This window comes from Marmota marmota, unplaced genomic scaffold (assembly GCF_001458135.2).
Source record: "Marmota marmota marmota unplaced genomic scaffold, marMar, whole genome shotgun sequence".
NCBI lineage: Eukaryota > Metazoa > Chordata > Mammalia > Rodentia > Sciuridae > Marmota > Marmota marmota.
The window spans coordinates 4,433,689-4,451,801 of NW_025999891.1; the positions used below are offsets into that span (position 1 = coordinate 4,433,689).

The 18,113-nt window shown below is 39.4% G+C and overlaps 2 protein-coding genes across 5 annotated transcripts in view; one reads left to right on the forward strand and one right to left on the reverse strand.

The window, feature by feature from the left end:
* Supt6h (SPT6 homolog, histone chaperone and transcription elongation factor) overlaps positions 1-9,096 on the reverse strand; it is a 33,844-nt gene extending 24,748 nt beyond the window's left edge. For 2 of the 3 annotated variants that reach the window (XM_048794052.1, XM_048794060.1), the window contains exon 1: positions 8,805-8,964. The gene's annotated coding sequence lies outside the window, so the exon portion shown is untranslated. Of the gene's footprint in view, positions 1-8,804; positions 8,965-8,995 lie in introns of those variants that run through there. The other variant, XM_048794055.1, reaches the window with a different exon arrangement.
* Sdf2 (stromal cell derived factor 2) lies at positions 8,920-17,225 on the forward strand. 2 transcript variants are annotated; one of them, XM_048794088.1, is made up of 3 exons: positions 8,920-9,096; positions 13,107-13,303; positions 16,414-17,225. In XM_048794088.1, exons 1-3 carry the CDS (start codon positions 9,033-9,035, stop codon positions 16,699-16,701), a joined length of 549 nt encoding a protein of 182 aa, XP_048650045.1. In that variant the 5' UTR covers positions 8,920-9,032; the 3' UTR covers positions 16,702-17,225. The 2 variants fall into 2 exon arrangements, with proteins under 2 accessions (XP_048650045.1, XP_015356599.1); XM_015501113.2 differs by lacking the exon at positions 8,920-9,096 and adding an exon at positions 9,219-9,432.
* The last annotated feature ends 888 nt before the right edge of the window (positions 17,226-18,113 follow it).

Genomic DNA, 18,113 nt, shown 5'->3' on the forward strand with positions numbered 1-18,113 from the left:
TACTGAACTTGTATATGTAACATCTCTCTTACCCAGACTTTTATTTATCTTACTTACTATTCAAAGGCAGGAATGGGTGGATAAGGAAATAAACTAATGTAGAATAATTATATAGGTGGGGACATGGTAGTAAAGTGAGATACTGTGACTTGCTTACAGAGGTTGGGAGAACAGTAAGTGACACCTTTATGAAAGGTGCTTTCATATACACTATTTCTGGTTATTAGCAGTCAAAAGAAAAATCCCTTTTCAAAAACCCCTTCCTGAATTTGAGGCACTTGTAAAATTGCTGGTTGGGAAAACTGTGATGGAAAAAATTGTTTTAGAAACATCAGAACCATGACTACATTTCTATCATTTACTGCCCTTGCAAAAAAACTCTGAAATCAGTCTTCCAGGGTTGACAAAACAGAGGCATTATCTAAAGAAAGACAGAGATAGTACTGCGCTTAATTTTAGAGATTATATTCTGATCTCCTCACCTAACACCTATTAATGTGGTTAATAATTTTAACTACATTATTGGATGTGTCTGGGTATCAGTTCATCTGGAATATGATAGCAGCACTACTTAGATCATAGGGTAGCTGAGAATATTATATGACATAGGGGAAAGAACCTACTATTTCAATAAATGTTAACTATATTTGAATTTGAATCCTGGTCCTTGTACCAACCAATCCCAACTTCATCTTCTATTTCCCTACTTTCAGACTTACTCAATGCCTAGAAGTGCAGTGAAGAACTCCAAGAACTATATCATGAACTTTGATGGGTCTGGAGTAGGACTTGGAAATAAAAAAAAAAAAAAAACAGTACACATCACACAAGTCACAAAAAACCTAACCAAGCTGGACACAGTGGTGCACATCTGTAATCCCAGTTACTTAGGAGGCTAAGGCAGGATTGCAAACCTGAGCAACTTAGGGAGACCATGTCTCCAAAAAAATAAAAAATAACAACAACTAAAACAAAAAACAAAAATAACAACAAGAAAAACTGGGTAGAGCAGCCCTGGGTCAAGCTCCAGCACTGCTCACAAACAAAACAGAAAATAAGAAACAAATCTAACTAAAATTAATAACATGTCTCTCCTTGGTACTTTAGGAACTGAAAAATAAAAAGTTTATTGCACAAAGTAGACACTTAAAATGTACTCTGATCCTTAATAACCACACTGTCTTATGAGTTATAACACATTTCTGTATCCATTCCAAAAGGGAGGAAATAAATCGAGAAAAATGAAGTCTTTTCCTCAAGGGGACACAACTCTTAACACTTAAGGTCTACCTGACTCCATAGTTGTTTACACTATGTCAGTTCTCAAAGTGTGGTCCAAGCACCACCACATCTTTTCTCTCATGAGTACAGTGGAGTTTTTCAGAGGTTATATAACACGTGGCATTAGAAAAGACAGAACATAGAAACAGATAAGAAAATCTATCTGTATTCTCTTAAGGCAGATATTTAAAAATTCTGCTTAAAAAAAAAAGGGGGGTGGGGGAGTGGCTCAGTGTCAGAGTGCTTGCCTTGCACATGTGAAGCACTGGGTTAGATCCTCAGCACCACATAAAAATAAATAAAATAAAAATATTATGTCCATCTATAACTAAAAAATAAAAAAGAGGGGCTGGGGATGTGGCTCAAGCGGTAGCGCGCTCGACTGGCATGCGTGCGGCCCGGGTTCGATCCTCAGCACCACATACAAACAAAGATGTTGTGTCCGCTGAAAACTAGAAAATAAATATTAAAAAAAAAAAAATAAAAAAATAAAAAAAAAATAAAAAAGATATTAAAAAAGAATTCAATCTTAAAAAAAAAAGGTAAAATGACAACTTTTCTTTTTTTTAATATTTATTTATTTTTTAGTTCTTGGCGGACACAACATCTTTGTATGTGGTGCTGAGGATCGAACCTGGGCCGCACGCATGCCAGGCAAGCGCGCCACCGATTGAGCCACATCTCCAGCCCCAAAATACCACTTTTTTGGGGATTTAACTTAGAGATCCTTTACCAATGACTACATGCCCAGTCCTTTTTATTTTGAGACAGGGTCTCACTGAATTTCTGAGGTTGATCTTGAACTTGTGATTCTCCTGCCTCAGCCTCCCATGCTGTTGGGATTATAGGTGTGCACCACAGTGCCCAGATCAAAACAATACCACTCTAATCACTAATTTCTTTATTTCTTTTTTTTTTTGGGGGGGGGTACTAGGGAGTGAAGCCAGGGGCACTTAATCACTGAGCCACATCCCCAGCCCTTTCTTAATTTTTGAGACAGAGTCTCACTAAGTTGCTAAATTGCTGAGACTGGATTTGAATTTGCAATCCTCTTGCCTCAACCTCCCAAACCACTGGGATTACAGGTGTGCAACTGGCAATTTTTTGTTCTAAATACTATTGTTATTTTTCTCTTCTTTCTTTTCTTTTTAATATTTTTAGTTGTAGATGCACCCCATACCTTTATTTTATATATTTATTTTTATGTGGTGCTGAGGATTGAACCCAGTCCCTCACATGTGCTAGACAAGCACTCTGACACTGAGCCACAACCCCAATCCCTATTGTCATTTTTTATAAGGAATATTATTTATGTTAAAATGTAGTGAGTTTTAATACTTTGTAATTTTCAAGACTATAAAGGGATCCTGAGATTAAAAGGTTTGAGAGCCATCATAGGGTCCCCAAAGGGCTATGACAAAAGAAACCTTAGGATTAGATTGATGCCCTCTCTCTTTTCTTTTTTGAGATCTGTAACTTTAAGGTCATTTAGCTTAAGTATTGCCACAAAAGCGAATGTCTTAAACTTCTGCCAATGAAATCTGGAGCTCTAATTTTTAATTTTGACATTGCTCTCTCAGCCCTGAATTGAGTCATTAAAAATAAATTTGAGTAGTACAGCTCAGCCTACCCCCATTTGCTTTAATTAGGCTGAGACCCACAAATTCAGTCCTTTAAGGTTTCAATATCTTCAAAATAAATGCAAGCTCCTGGGGGCTGGGGTTGTGGCTCAGCAGTAGAGTGCTCGCCTCGCACATGTGAGACCCTGGATTCGATACTCAGCACCACATAAAAAATAAATAAATAAATATGTAAAATAAAGGTGTTGTGTCCAACTACAACTAAAAAATAAATATTTTTTAAAAATAAATAAATAAATGCAAGCTCCTGCAGACCAGATGCCCACAGCCTGCTTACCAGAAAAAAGTCTACCTGATCAGACAGTCTGCCTTCTATCCCTAGGGCAGCTGGTGCTCTGGGCTGCATACAGCTTGGGAAGACAGCTGTGTTGCCTTCCCTTCTATTGCCTAGGCTAGTAAAGAAGCACATGCTGTGTTATAGCTGGGGAATGCCTCTAATCTAGCTCAATGTCAAGACTACCAGTTAAAAAAAAGTGTACCAGAAGCAATCCTGACTTGCTACAACTTGCAGGATCTAGATGTGCATACAGTGTGCTGCAGCAGCACTGCAGGCTAAGGATGCCAAGTAGCAACTGCTCCAGAACAAAGATAATAATTCTTTGTTTGTATATGACCTTCCTGCCTCCCTCCCCAGCACTGGTGATTAAACCCAGGGGTGCTCTAACACTGAGCTACATCCCCATCCCTTTTTACTATATTTTAAAAATTTGAGCCAGGGTCTTGCTATATTGCCCAGTCTGGTCTTGAACTTGCAATCCTCCTGCCTTAGCTTTGTGAATAGCTGGGATTATAGGCATGTGCCATAGCTCCCAGCTTGTAGATACTACTGATACATGATATCTGGGACAAACCTAATGTAGTTTGGATTTTGCATTTAGTACTTACACTCTTCAAATTTTCCCCATATTCAGAATGTAAGTTAAATCTGCAATTGGAATGGGAGTGGGTTGGTGGAGGAGAAGATTTCTCCAGGCAGAAGTCCAGTGTGGGTGCAGCAGAGAGATACAGAAAGAGAGAGGGGTGGGGGTGGGGGGAGAGGGAGAGAGAGAGAAAGAGTTACCATGACATTTTCTGGAAAAGGAACAGAGCTGGGATCAGATTGCCATAGGGGAGGTCCTCCAGAAGTCCCTCCCTTTGAACAAGAAGTTGTAGGAGGCAAATTAAGAGAACAGAGCAAAAAGAGACCTAGTCTGTTAATTCCTTCTGCTTTACAGCTTTGATTAACCCATTTTGTTCCATCATCCTAATTGTGGACACCTACAAAAACTTAAATTGAGGAACCAACCTAGATGCCCTTCAGTAGATGAATGGATAAAGAAAATGGGGTATATATACACAATGGAATATTATTCAGCATTAAAAGAGTATAAAATCATGGCATTTGAAGGTAAATGGATGAAGTTGGGAGAATATAATGCTAAGTGAAGTTAGCCAATCCCCAAAAATAAAATGCCGAATGTTTTCTCTGATTTAAGGATGCTGCTTCATAATGTGGTTGGGGTGGGGACATAGGAGGATTAAATGAACTCTAGATATGGTAAAGGGGAAGGAGGGGAGAGGAGAAGGAATGAGAGTAGGAAAGATGGTAGAATGAGATAGACATCATTACCTAAGTACATGTATGAAGACACCAGTGGTGTGACTCTACTTTATGTACAACCAGAGATGAAAAATTGTGCTCTTCCTGTCCTGGTGGGGTTCACTATCTATCTCAAAAACTTATAAATAAATAAAGTTATGACAGAACATGATTGGGGCTTAGGGATATAGCTCAGTGGTACAGCACTTGCCTACCAGCATATAAAAAGGCCCAGAATGTGGCTCAGTGGTTAAGCATCCCTGGGTTCAATCACCAGCATCACAAAAGCAAAGTAAAACAACAAAACTCCAAAATTAATGCTGTAGGAATATGAGATCAATGTGAAGACAGATATTGGGGAATACCTCAGGAAAGATGATGCCTGAGTGAAGAATTAAGTCTGGAAAAAGGAAATATGAGCAAAAACTTGTGCTTGATAAGGCAATAGCCCCAAAATCTGTTGTAGAGTTTAAACTACAAGATACTTCATATTCTGCATTTTCTTTTTTTTTTTTTTAATATTTATTTTTTAGTTTTCGGCAGACACAACATCTTTGTTTGTATGTGGAGCTGAGGATCGAACCCGGGCCGCACGCATGCCAGGCGAGCGCGCTACCGCTTGAGCCACATCCCCAGCCCTCATATTCTGCATTTTCTGAGCAAGAGTCAAGGCCTTTTTCAAAGGTATTTATGAGTGAATACCAACTTGGAATGTAAAAACCCAAAAGTTAAAGTTTCAAAGCCTACTTAAGTTCTTTTAATTTTTTGTACCAGGGATTGAACCCAGGGGTACTTAACCATTGAGCCACATTCTAGGCCTTTTTTAGAATTTCGAGACAGGGTCTCGCTAAGTTGCTGAGGCTGGCTTTGAACTTAAAATGTTCTTGTCTCAGCCTCCCTAGTCACTAGGATTACAGGCATGCTCCACCATGCCTGGCTTAAGTTCTTTTAAATCTAGGATTTAGAACTGTTAAACCAATATGTTAAAATATAAAAAAGTTAATTTTGTTATTTTTAACATGCACATCATATTTATAGGAAAATGTTTTAGAATCTTTTCAATAATAATCTTTTCAATAAAAAAGCATTATTGTCAATATTAGTTTCTAATATTGATAATTTAAAAATAGTATTTATCACTTTTCTTTCCATGTTTCCTTGGGGAACATGAAAAGTGCAAAAGAGGAGCAGAAACAAATGACATGTGTAACCAGATTCAGAACCCTTGCAACACAGGGAAGGAGAACAGTTACTGAGCCTTGTGCCACACATATTGTTCCTGTTCTAATGTAGGGGCTGGCAATCTTTTTCTCTATTAGAGCCAGAACTGCCTTGTAGCACAAAAGCATACAGATAGTATGTAAATGACTAGACTGGCTTCATTTGACTCACACGATTTTGGTGACCATTATCCAGAAGTATAGGTCTTTAAAGAATTGATGTTGAAAGTACCATGGCATCCTCCAACAGTGGAACCTAACCTGGTTTTGAGGCAGTGCCTTCAAGCAAAGACCTTAAGAGTAAGGAATGAGGGGGTAGGGCTCAGTGCTCAGTGGCAGAGCACTTGCCTAATGTATTGTGAGGCACTGGGTTCAATCCTTATCATCACACTAAAAAAAAAAGAATGAGGAGTGAATTAACTAGAAAAATTTATTTCTTCCAGAGGGGAATTGGCAAGGGAGTAGTGGGGTTAAGGAACTTTCCAATGTAAGCCATGCACTGTGGCAGGAACAGAACAGGGCTGATACGACTGGTAACAGGGAGAATGGTTCATGAGTCAGACATGAAGGCACTGGGATCTCACCATCTAAGGATTTTAGACTCCATCCTTAAGATAACAGGAAGATAGCTCAGTGTCTAAAACAATTAATTTACTTGCTAATTCTATGAATACTAAGAAGAAAATATATACAACTCACCTATGAGGAAAGTTTAGTTATGCTGGGATGTGAAGAATGGGTAGGATATAAAGCATACAGAGCCAGAGTGAAGGGGAGCCAGTAGAAAAAGTGAGCAAGAACTTGATGTCTGGCAGCTAATATTCTAAGGCCAATGTGACTAGGGAATGGGAAAGGCAGAAGAATATGAAGGAGGAGGGAAATGTTTAAGCAGGGAATAAAGGCCATGGAAAGCCACTAGAGCTTTAAATAGGAAAATGACAAGATCTGACTTGACAGGATCCTGCTATATGGAAAATGGATTGGAGGGGGATTTAAGTGGGAACAGGGAAAACTGAGGATACTATTGCAGTAGCCAAGGTAAAAGATAATGGCTTGGAATAGGGCAGTAGCAGTGAAGACAGAGGACAGAAAACAGATTTCAGGTAAAAGTTGCAGGAATTATTGAAAGGCTGGGAAAAAGGGGTAGTAAAGACGAGTTAAAGATGAGTCTCAGAGTTCTGGCTTTGGTGTAACCACATAGTTGGAGCACTACTTAGTAAGATGGGGAATACCAGATTTGGAATGATGGGAAGATCAGAAGATCAAAATTTATATTATATTAACATAACTAAACTAATATAATTAAGCAGGCATTATGATATTATGATTCTGGAACACAGAGAGAAGACCAGAAACGAGAAATCCAACATTTAGTCATTACATAGAGAGAAAAAGTGGCTAGCAAAGGAGACTGAAAAGAAATAGCCAAAGGGGTGGGGGGCAGAAATTCCAAGAGAAAATGTCAATGAAGCTAAGAGAAGAGAAATTAAAAATGGAGAAACTGTTTTGAATATTCCAGAGATTGAAGAAGATGAGAACAAAGTATCCACTGGATTTGGCAACACAGAAGTCATTGGCAACCTGACAAGAGCAATTTCAATTGCTGGTCAGAAAAATAGATTGGTATAGCCTGAAGAAAGAATAAAGAAAGAATAAAAGGTGAGTTGGCACAGGTAGAAATCTGGTCATGAAGGAAAATTTTAAAAATTAGGATGGTAGTTGGAGGGGCATTTGAGAGATACCAGAATATAAACTGTATTCTTAGGGAAATAGTCTTATGGAGAGGATTTGGTGGTTGATTGCATGGAGAATAATAGAGAGGAAAGAAGCCAAGGATTACACGTAGGATTGATAGTGGCGCTGTTTATTGAGATGAAGAATAGAAGCAAAGGAAAATTTATTTGCCTCCAAGATCAGATATTATCACAGTAGGTAGGCTTTCTTCTCGTGGAAGAGGACTTCACAGTAGAAAAAAGTAAAATTAGACTATGTCTCTAAAGATGTTTTCTTTTTCTGGAACTGGGGATGGAATCCACAGGCATCTACCACTGAGTTACACCCCAATCCCTTTCATTTTTATTTTTGAGACAGCTCTAAGTCACCCAGGTTGGACTTCAACTTGGGATTCTCCTGTCTCAGCCTCTTGAGTAGCTGGGATCACAGGTGTGCACCACTGCATGGGCCCAGACTATACCACTTTCTGATGTGACTAATCTCTTTAAAAAGATTGAAACTGGTAAATTTTGAATAAATCAAACTTTTTCACTGAAGAACATTTTTACTGAATAAATTTAATCAAACAAAATTACTGACACTCTGGTGTATCTTATTTCTTTGCTACTTATGATATTACACTGAAATTCCATGGAAGTCTTTCGGAAAGCTTAAGTGTCCTTTTTAAAGGAATAAGTATCCGTTCTTGTGAGAACCCAGGGAAACAAACTGCTCAGAGAGTGCTGAAGAAACAGGCAAAAATGCAGGATAAAGTTTTGACTTAACGACCAGTCTGATGTTTATAGCAGGTGCTGGCAAATGTCTGGGGAAATGAATCTATTAAGAATGAAGGGATTCAGTACTTCTACAAGATCTCTGATCTTTAGAAAGGGATCAAGGATGCAGCCATTTACTTAAAGTTCTGACTCTATTATTCAACAATACGGGAAGAGCTAGCATAGCACGTCTGATGGCTGAGCTGTTTAAAACCTGGTAGGAGACACATTTCTAGGACAAACAATTCTTTCACCTGATCCCAGGTTAGAAGCCCTAGGTCCCTTCCATTCCTAATTCCCTCGCGTGGCCCAGTTTTTTGAAACTACGGAGACAGATGGGATCCCAGGAAGCCTGTTGATTCAATAGGCCACCCAATTCCCGGGTTCAGGATGAGAAGGCTTTGAGAAAGGTATTGAGACTGAGCAACTATTCTGCTATCCTCTCCCCTTCCTCGCAGAGAGCAGGGAAGGCCGCCGCCCCCCCTTCTTCCCGCAGACGGGTCCCCAGAGCCTCTTCCCTTACGGGAACAGGCCATAGGAGCCTGGTTCCGCACCTGACCCATGCAAGAAACACAATCTCCGGTCTGAATACTACCTGCTTGAAGCCCGCCGTTCCTCTGATGCGAAAAGCCCCCACTGAGGAAAATGGAGTCGTCGAACCGAGACTGGGAAAGGATAGTAAGGACCCACCACACGACCCCTCCGCCGCCACCGCCGCGGCTGCTGCGTCAACGTGCTACGTCACTTCCGGCTCCCTGTCACTGGGAGTGGGCGGGCTGTTCCTACCTCTCTTCTGCCGGGTTCTCTGGAGTTTCGACTGAGGATGCGAAAGCTACCAGGTAGCGTTCAGGAAGGCAGTTGCCAAAGAGTCCCCCAAACACAGCAAGGTGATCAACATCAACCTGAACCGGGGAGCGGGGTGGGTTCCTCAGACCGCTCTAGCCCAAATGAACCATAAAGATCAGATCAAGGCTTCTTTACTTCCGCCTCTCAATAATTCCGCCTTCATCTTCCGGTTCCGGGGAGGGGCCAAATTTTCTTGGAGGATTAGGGACGCTGCGATTCACTTAGGATGGCTGTTTTACAGCTACTGTTGTTTGGGGGTTTGTGGAGCGCTGTGGGGGCGTCCAGTCTGGCTGTCGTTACTTGTGGATCTGTGGTGAAGTTACTCAATACGCGCCACAACGTCCGGCTGCACTCACACGACGTGCGCTATGGGTCAGGTACTGCCGGGGACCCGGTTTGGGTGGGCTGGGGAGGCCCGGTAGATTCTGAAGGGGGCGGAGCCTCGGAGACTTAGGGATCCCCTGGGGAGGCTCCTGAGGTCCAGAGAGGATGAAAAACGGAGTTGTTCTAAGGCCACTTTCATCGTAATACCAGCTTCTATTTGGCAAGCTAAGTGCCAGGCAAGTCGATATGTCCTTTCTTTTGTTTTTTTAAACCACAAAACTACATCTCCACCCTTTTTATTTTCTATTTTGGGGCAGGGTCTCACTAACTTGCCGAGACTGGCCTCGATCTTCTGCCACAGCCTTCTGAGTCGCTGGGATTACAGGCGTGCGCTACCATTCTCGGCAATTTTTTTTTTTCTTTTTCAATTTTTTAACATTCCAGTGAGATAGATGCTATTGTTATCCTCGTTTTCAGGTGAGAAAATAGACTCAGAAAAATTAAATCGCTTGTTCAAAACCTTGCAACTAAGTTTGATCCAAATCAGTTAAGAATCAAAACTTTTCAACTGCTTTTTTTTTTTTTTTTTGGAGTGAGGGTACTGGGGATTGAACTCTGGGGCACTCGGCCACTGAGACACATCCCCAGCCCTATTTTGTGTTTTATTTAGAGACAGAATCTCACTGAGTTGTTTAAGGCCTCACCGTTGCTGAGGCTCCTGTCTCAGCCTCCCAGAGCTACTGGGATTACAGGCAAGCGCTAGCTACCACACCCAGCCTTTCCACTACTTTGGGTTGTCACTAGTTTGGGAGAAAAATGATGTAGCAGATTATAGTAAGTGCTATATCTCTGAAGTTTTAAAGTCCAAGAATTTACTCTTTGATTACAACCCTCTGTCTTCTAGCTCACGTTGTCCTATCTTTTGGTCCCTTTTTACTCAATCTTAACTTCCTTTTAAAAAAGCAGAGGGGTAAAAAAAAAAAAAAAAAAAAAAAAANGGGTTTGATCCCAGCATTAAAAAGGAAAAAAGAAAAACAAAATCAGTTGGTGAGGCGTGATAAGCATCTAAGATAACTTGGATGAGTGATTATGTTGGACTATGCTTGTTCATTCAGTGATGAAGGAATTCCCTCAGATGGATTAATCTGTAATTCATGTTTCCCAAAAGTCTGACCAGTTTGATTAGGGAAGGAACTGAGTTGTTATTATTGGGATGTCTTAATAATCCTAGCAACCATTCAGTTAATACCCACTTTGTGTCAGGTTTATTGCTTTTTTAAATTTTCTTTTTATTTTTTGGTACCAGGGATTGAACCCAGGGGGCACTTAACCACAGAACCACATCCCTAGCACTCCTCTTTTTTGGGGATTGGGGGTACTGGAGATTGAATTCAGGGGCATTCAACCACCGAGTCACATCCCCAGCCCTAGTTTGTATTTTATTTAGAGACAGGATCTCACTGAGTTGCTTAGCATTTCATTGTTGCTGAGGCTGGCTTTGAACTTGTGATTCTCTTGTCTCAGCCTCCTAAGCCATTGGGATTACAGGTGTGTGCCTCTATGCCTGGCAGGAAATGCAACAGTGAATCAACCCTTTTTTATATTTTATTTAGAGACAGGGTCTTGTTGAGTTGCTTAGGGCCTTGCTAACTCACAATCCTCCTGCCTCAGCCTCCCAAGTCACTGGGATTAGGCATTTGCCACCATGCCAGGCTTAATGCTTTTTAGTTTGATATGATTCTCTGCTTTAGATCTACTGAATTAAAATGGAGGTGATGAGATGCCTAGCATAAAAGTCTGATAGTTTCAAATACTCTTTAGGTGGTTCTGATGGGCAGCCACATTTGAGAACCAGGTTCAGTCTAGAGTACAGAAGGATCTCTGCTGAATCTGAGATACAAAGTTATACAACATTGTTGAATGGTGATGGTTGAAGAGTGATGGGAGTAGATGAAATTACCCAGGATGACTATGGTTCTTAANAAGATGTAACAAAGTCATAACCAGGTTGAAAGAACCCTGTAGAGTGGAGCTGATAGTTTGTTGCATTTACTCAAAGGAGAAGTACAAGGCACAGTGTTACACAGTAAAAGGGAAATATCAAAAGCTTGTGGTTAGGCAGGTCCATGGATCTCAAGGCAAAGCTGGGAGGTGCAGGTGAGATTATTTAAGGTAAGTATTTGGGAAATATGAGATGTCTTCAAAGAAGGGTTGTACATAAGGCCTAGTAGGGGGAAAAAAGATCCCTAGAGTTTATTAGAGAGTAACCTGTTTGGAGGAACTTGACAGAAAAAGCTGGAAAAAGAAAGATGTCATTGGGCCGGGGCTGTAGCTCAGTGGTAAAGCGCTTGCCTAGCACGTGTGAGGCCCTGGGTTTGATCCTCAGCACTACATAAAAATAAATAAATGGAATAAAGGTATTGTGAAAAAAATTCTTGGAGTGGGGGAAGATATCCTTACTGTGGGATGTATTGTGATGGAGTGACTGTTAGTTCTAGGATCAGGTTTCCTAGGTTCAGCCCCAAACTTGTTAGAATTGCATAACCTTGGGCATACTAGTCAGCCTTTCTAACACTCCAACATAAACTGAGGATGATAATAATTCCTATCTAAGAGAATAGAGGCATGTATTAAATAAGAATATTCAAGCAAAGGACTTGGGTTAGTGCCCGATACCTGGTAACTGCTCAGGACATATTAGGTACAAATTATTATTTGTATATATTTCCTTTTTGTTTTTTAAATTTGTAATTGTAGATGGACAGCATGCCTTTATTTGTGTATCTATTTATTTTTTAATGCAGTGCTAAGGATAATCCCAGTACCTCATACATGCTAGGCAAGCGCTCTGACACTGAGCTACAGCCCATCCCTCCTTTTTATTTTTAAGTCTATAGCTACTTTTTTCTTTTTCTTTTTTTGGTACTAGGGGTTGAACCCAGGGGTGCTTAACCACTGAGTCACATCCCTAGCCCTTTTTATTTTTTATCTTGAAACAGTCTTGCTAAGTTGCTTAGAACCTCATTAAGTTGCCGAGGCTGGCCTTGAACTTGTGATTCTCCTACTTCAGCTTCCTGGGCTGCTGGGATTACAGGCGAATGCTGCTTTTCCTGGCTGTAGCTACATATTTAACTCAGTGCCTTTTAACCTGCAGAATTGTACCAGTTAAGGCAGGATTAACCAAATTTAGATGTCCTCAGAGTAATTTTATAATGTACTGATAGACTACTTAACAAGAGTTTCAGAATTATTATGGCTTCTTGGATTAAAGTTGATGATATAAAGTCATTTTATTTTAATTATAAAATATAAGAATTTTTATTTAATGCATAGTAAGCATTGAAAATATTACAAACATGTTAAAATTATATACTTAGATACCTGACATATATTTGGGATTATCCAGTCTAGTACATACATGTAAACATTGCCTATACTTAAAAAAAACCTCACATATTTGTGGATTTGTATCTAATTCTTTTGATGCAAATTCTTGGAATTTTTTGATATGGCACTCCCTTAAGTATAATATATGCTAATTAAAACTACAGTATATGAACATTTAATATTTTCATAAATATTTTAATATCATAGAAAAAATATTACCAGCTATAATGTTCCCTTCCCATCCTTTCCTGCCAGTTTTATGACACAGGACACATTTTTAGGGCCATAGAATTAGGTTGAGTTCACTTGCTTTCTCTTTTTTTTCTGTTTTTGAGTGTAGGTAGTGGCCAGCAGTCAGTGACAGGTGTAACCTCTGTGGATGACAGCAACAGTTACTGGAGGATACGGGGGAAGACTGCCACGGTGTGTGAAAGGGGAACCCCCATCAAATGTGGCCAGCCCATCCGACTGACACATGTCAACACTGGCCGAAACCTCCATAGTCACCATTTTACTTCACCTCTTTCTGGAAACCAGGTGAGGTGGCATCTAATGGATCACTTTGCTCTGCAATACTTGATTCTCTTGTTTGAGCTCCTGGTTCTTAACCCTTTCCTTTCCAAATGTAAATGTTCTTTTCTGCAGACCTGGAGAAATGACTTTCGTAAGTGTGAAGAAAGTTGTTTCTGGTCCCATGGAAACTTTGCATCTAGATAAAAGTCAAGAAATGGAGGGAACAGAGAATAGTTATGAATTAGGTTCTGATAAATTCTGCAGTAAACCCAATGTTTCCAAACTTGCAATAAAAATGATTATTATTTAAAATTTTTTTTTTAGTTATAGATGGACACAGTACCTTTATTTTATTTATTTTTATGTGGTGCTGAGAATCAAACCCAGTGCCTCACAGGTGCAAGGCAAGTGATCTACCACTGAGCCATAACCTCAGCCCCAAAATGATTATATTTTTAATGATGCTAACTAACCACATTGGGAAAATGAATTTTTGCCACTTTTTTTCCCCCTGGTGCTGGGGATGGAACCCAGGACCCTTCCTCATGCTAAACTGTGCCCTAACAATGAACTACACACATAGCCTCTCTACCACTTTTTTAATCCTTGAGCTTTCAGGGGATATAAACCCCTTAATGACTTCTTCCCTCTGGCACCCCCCCCCCCGCCACCTCACATAGTTTTAGCTATGAGCACCTTATGTTAATAAGGTACAGTTGCTAGAATTGATGAAATAATATTGATACATTATTTCAACTAATGTACATAGATTATTTTAGTTTCCTTTTTATCTAATGTTCTTTTTCTGTTCCAGGATACCACATTATATTTAGTTGATATATCTTGTTAGGATCCTCTTGGTTTTGACAGTTTTCTAGCTTTCCTTGTTTTTGATGACCTTGACAGTTTTGAGAAGTGCTAGTCAGGTGTATTGTTATTGCTCCTCTTTTGGAATCTGTCTGACGTTTTTGTCATGATGAGACTGTGTTTATAAAGGGTTTTGGGAGCAAGGTCACTGAGTTAAAAGTGACATTTTCCTCACATACTATGAAGGATACCTGTTGTCTATGTGATTTAAAAAAAATATTTATTTTTTGGTTTTAGGTGGACACAATATCTTTATTTTACTTTTAAGTGTACTAAGGATCGAACCCAGTGCCTCATGAATGCTAGGCAAGCACTCTACCACTGAGCCACAACCCCAGCCCTGTATACATGATTTTTGATTGCTGATATTGACCTTGATTACCCGACTATAGTAGTGTTCTAGTGAGTTTCTCCTGTAAAGTTACTCTTTTCATTTAGGCCAAGACAGTAGAATTGCATGTTGATAAAGTAAGTCCAGTCTACAGTTGGAGTAACTACACTATTTATGTGGGGTTTTTCCATATGGAGGTTTTTGTTTCTTTTCCCCAGTTTATTTATTCATTTATATCAGTATGAACTCTTGGATTTATATTACATATTTTGACTTATAATTCAATATTATTGTCTTCACTTTGTTGCTCAGATTATTCCAACTTTGGCTATTGGGGAATCTTCCTGTTGTCTGTTATATCCATTTGACAGAATCTCATTGTGTGTGTGTTTTAAAGCACTTGCTTATAACTTTCTGGCACTGAAAGATGCTTCAGGTTCATTTTGCTTATTGCTTGCCCCACTCTTAGACTCCTTATTTCTCCTTGGAGCCCTATTTCCCTTCATTGGAGAATGGTGTTAGAACTAAAATCTAGACTTTATATGAGCTTATTGCTTTACTGGGATATTATTTCTTTTAGGTCCTCTTAGCAGACAGCAAAGAAATATATGTGTGTATACTAACTCATACATCTACACATATATACTGATATATTTAGCCATCTGTGTATTGTTAAACATGAGCTCTTATTGATACCTCCAACTCTAATCCATTACTACATTTATCATTCTAGCATGTTTATTTGTAAATCCTTGCTGCAACAGTGAGGTACCAGGCTTCCACCATCCACCATCCATTTCCTTCTTCAGTTCCCATATACAAGTATAGTTTAGAATTGTTAACTGGAACTCCCATGGGATACTTATTTTATCAAGTAAGTGTTCTGTGTTTAAGGTAGTTCCTTTTGTCTTTAGTTATATAGATTCCATTTTCAAAGTTTTGCTTTTTATTATCTAAATTATATAGTTATTAGTATACATTTAAGTCAGATGTTTCTGAAATAATTTTTTTTTTAAAATCATCATTGTGTAGAAACCCTAAATATTTGGCCTACAGGAGAATGAGTTTTCATTGAGGAAAGGAATATAGAGAACCTGCTATGTTTTGTTCACTTAATATTTATTGGGCATGGTGGTGCACACCTATAATTTTAGTGACTTTAGAGGCCAAGACAGTAGAATTGCATGTTCAAGGACAACCTGGATAACATAGCAAGACCCTGCCTCAAAATAAAACATAAAAAGGACTTGGGATGTAGCTCAGTGGTAAAAGGCCTGTGGGTTTAAACTCTAATAGCAAGAAATAAATAAAGCCAGGTAACAACAGTTATAAGGGCTGGGGATGTGGCTCAAGCGGTAGCGCGCTCGCCTGGCATGCGTGCGGCCCAGGTTCGATCCTCAGCACCACATACAAACAAAGATGTTGTGTCCGCCAATAACTAAAAAAATAAATAAATATTAAAATTCTCTCTCTCTCTCTCTCTCTCTCTCTCTCTCTCTTTAAAAAACAAAAAACAAAACGGTTATAAAATATTTTAATAGGCCAGGTATAGAGGCATGTGCTTGTGGTCAGCTACTTGGGAATCTGAGGCAGAGGGATTGCTCAAAACCAGGGGTTTGGATCAACCTGGACAACTGAGCAAGAACCCATTTCTAAAGAAATAAAAATGTTTTAAGACTATAATAGAAAATAAAAGGCAATATGATACTAATTGCAAATTAAGTGTTTGAACCATAATTTTATGGCAACTAATTTCTTTTTCTCTTGCATACTTTTTGTGTTTTCTTGGGTTTTTCCCCCGCAGGTTTATTTTATTTTTTACAACACTAGAAAGACTGTCATTTGTTACAGCCTTATTTTTCTTCCCATTGTCTCCTTCTACTCTTCAAGCCTATGTGTCAGCCATGCTAATGTTGCCACCTTCTGTGTCTTCCAGGAAGTGAGTGCTTTTGGTGAGGAAGGTGAAGGTGATTACCTGGATGACTGGACAGTGCTCTGTAATGGACCCTACTGGGTGAGAGATGGTGAAGTGCGATTCAAACATTCTTCCACTGAGGTACTGCTATCTGTCACAGGAGAACAATATGGTCGGCCCATCAGTGGACAAAAAGAGGTGCATGGCATGGCCCAGCCAAGCCAGAACAACTACTGGAAAGCAATGGAAGGCATTTTCATGAAGCCCAGTGAGTTGTTGAAGGCGGAAGCTCACCATGCAGAACTATGAGTCCAGAGGCTCTGAGCCGCTTTCACCACACAGTGTTCACAGACATCTGCTGCTTCACTGTGGGATCCCTGTCACAAGTACCCTGTGTAGCAGCCATGTCCCCATTGAGATGAAGATGACAATAGAAAACAGTGGTTGTGTTTGGAAGCTGTAACTCTTTTCATCTGAATTGGTTGCTCTCCCAAACTTGGGTCAGTCCTGAGCAGAGGACTTGTTGAAGGTGCAGGCGCTTTTTATTCATATTGGTTTAAAAAAAAAAAAATACTAAGGGAATTTCCTCTTAGCTGGGAAATTTTTACTCCTCAGGGGCTTGGCATCATGGATTGTTTAATGACTCCTCTTTTTTGTTTTTCAGTGCTAAGAATTGAACCTAGGGCCTTGCACATGCTAGGCAAGTGCTCTAGCATTGAGCGAGACCCCCTGCCCACATCATGATGTTCATGTGTATGACTTTTCCCCTCATGTGTGTGACTTTTCCCCTATTTTTCTTTCTCCAAAATGACTTAAAAAAAATTCTAACATTTGTCACTGTGTTGTTATTTACTAGGTGTGCTATTTATTGAATTGCTTAATCCTTAAGTCCCAAGAGTCTTTGAGATGCTAGGAGTCTTCAATATAGGCCATTCTAATGCATCCAGTCCTTTTCTCTCTGTATCTTCACTTTTTCCCAGGTGCCTCATCTTTATTAGATTTTTGACTAATTATGGCTAAAGACCGTCAAAAGAATACAGCATAATATGTAGCTGATGAGGGGCTGGTGTTGGGACTCAATGGTAAAGCACTTGGTTAGCATGTATGAGGCACTGTGTTCCATCCTCAGCACCACATAAAAATATTTAAATAAAGTTATTTTATAAAAAAGAATATTAAAAAAATCAGTAACTAATGAAATGTTTCACTCTGAATCTTATTGCAAGTGCAAAAAGAAAAAAGGCATAGGAAGTAGAAAAAACCAATATTGTATCTCTTACCTCATTTCATCTTCACTAAAATGTTACAGGATAGATATTATTTTTTTTTGAGAGAATTTTTTAATATTTATTTTTCAATTTTTGGTGGACATAACATCTTTTTATTTTATTTTTATGTGGTGCTGAGGATTGAACCCAGTGCCCTGCACATGCCAGGTGAGTGCATTACCGCTTGAGCCTCCTCCCCAGCCCTATTATAATTTTTTAAAAACTTTTTTTTTAACATTTATTTTTTAGTTGTAGTTGGACACAATACCTTTATTTTATTTACTTATTTATTTTTATGTGGTGCTGAGGATCAAACCCAGGGCCTCGCACGTGCTAGGTGAGCATTCTACCGCTGAGCCACAACCCCAGCCCTAAATATTATAATTTTACCAGTTTACAGAACAGTGAGTGACAATTGCCTGAAATCTTGTGTGTGTGTGTGTGTGTGTGTGT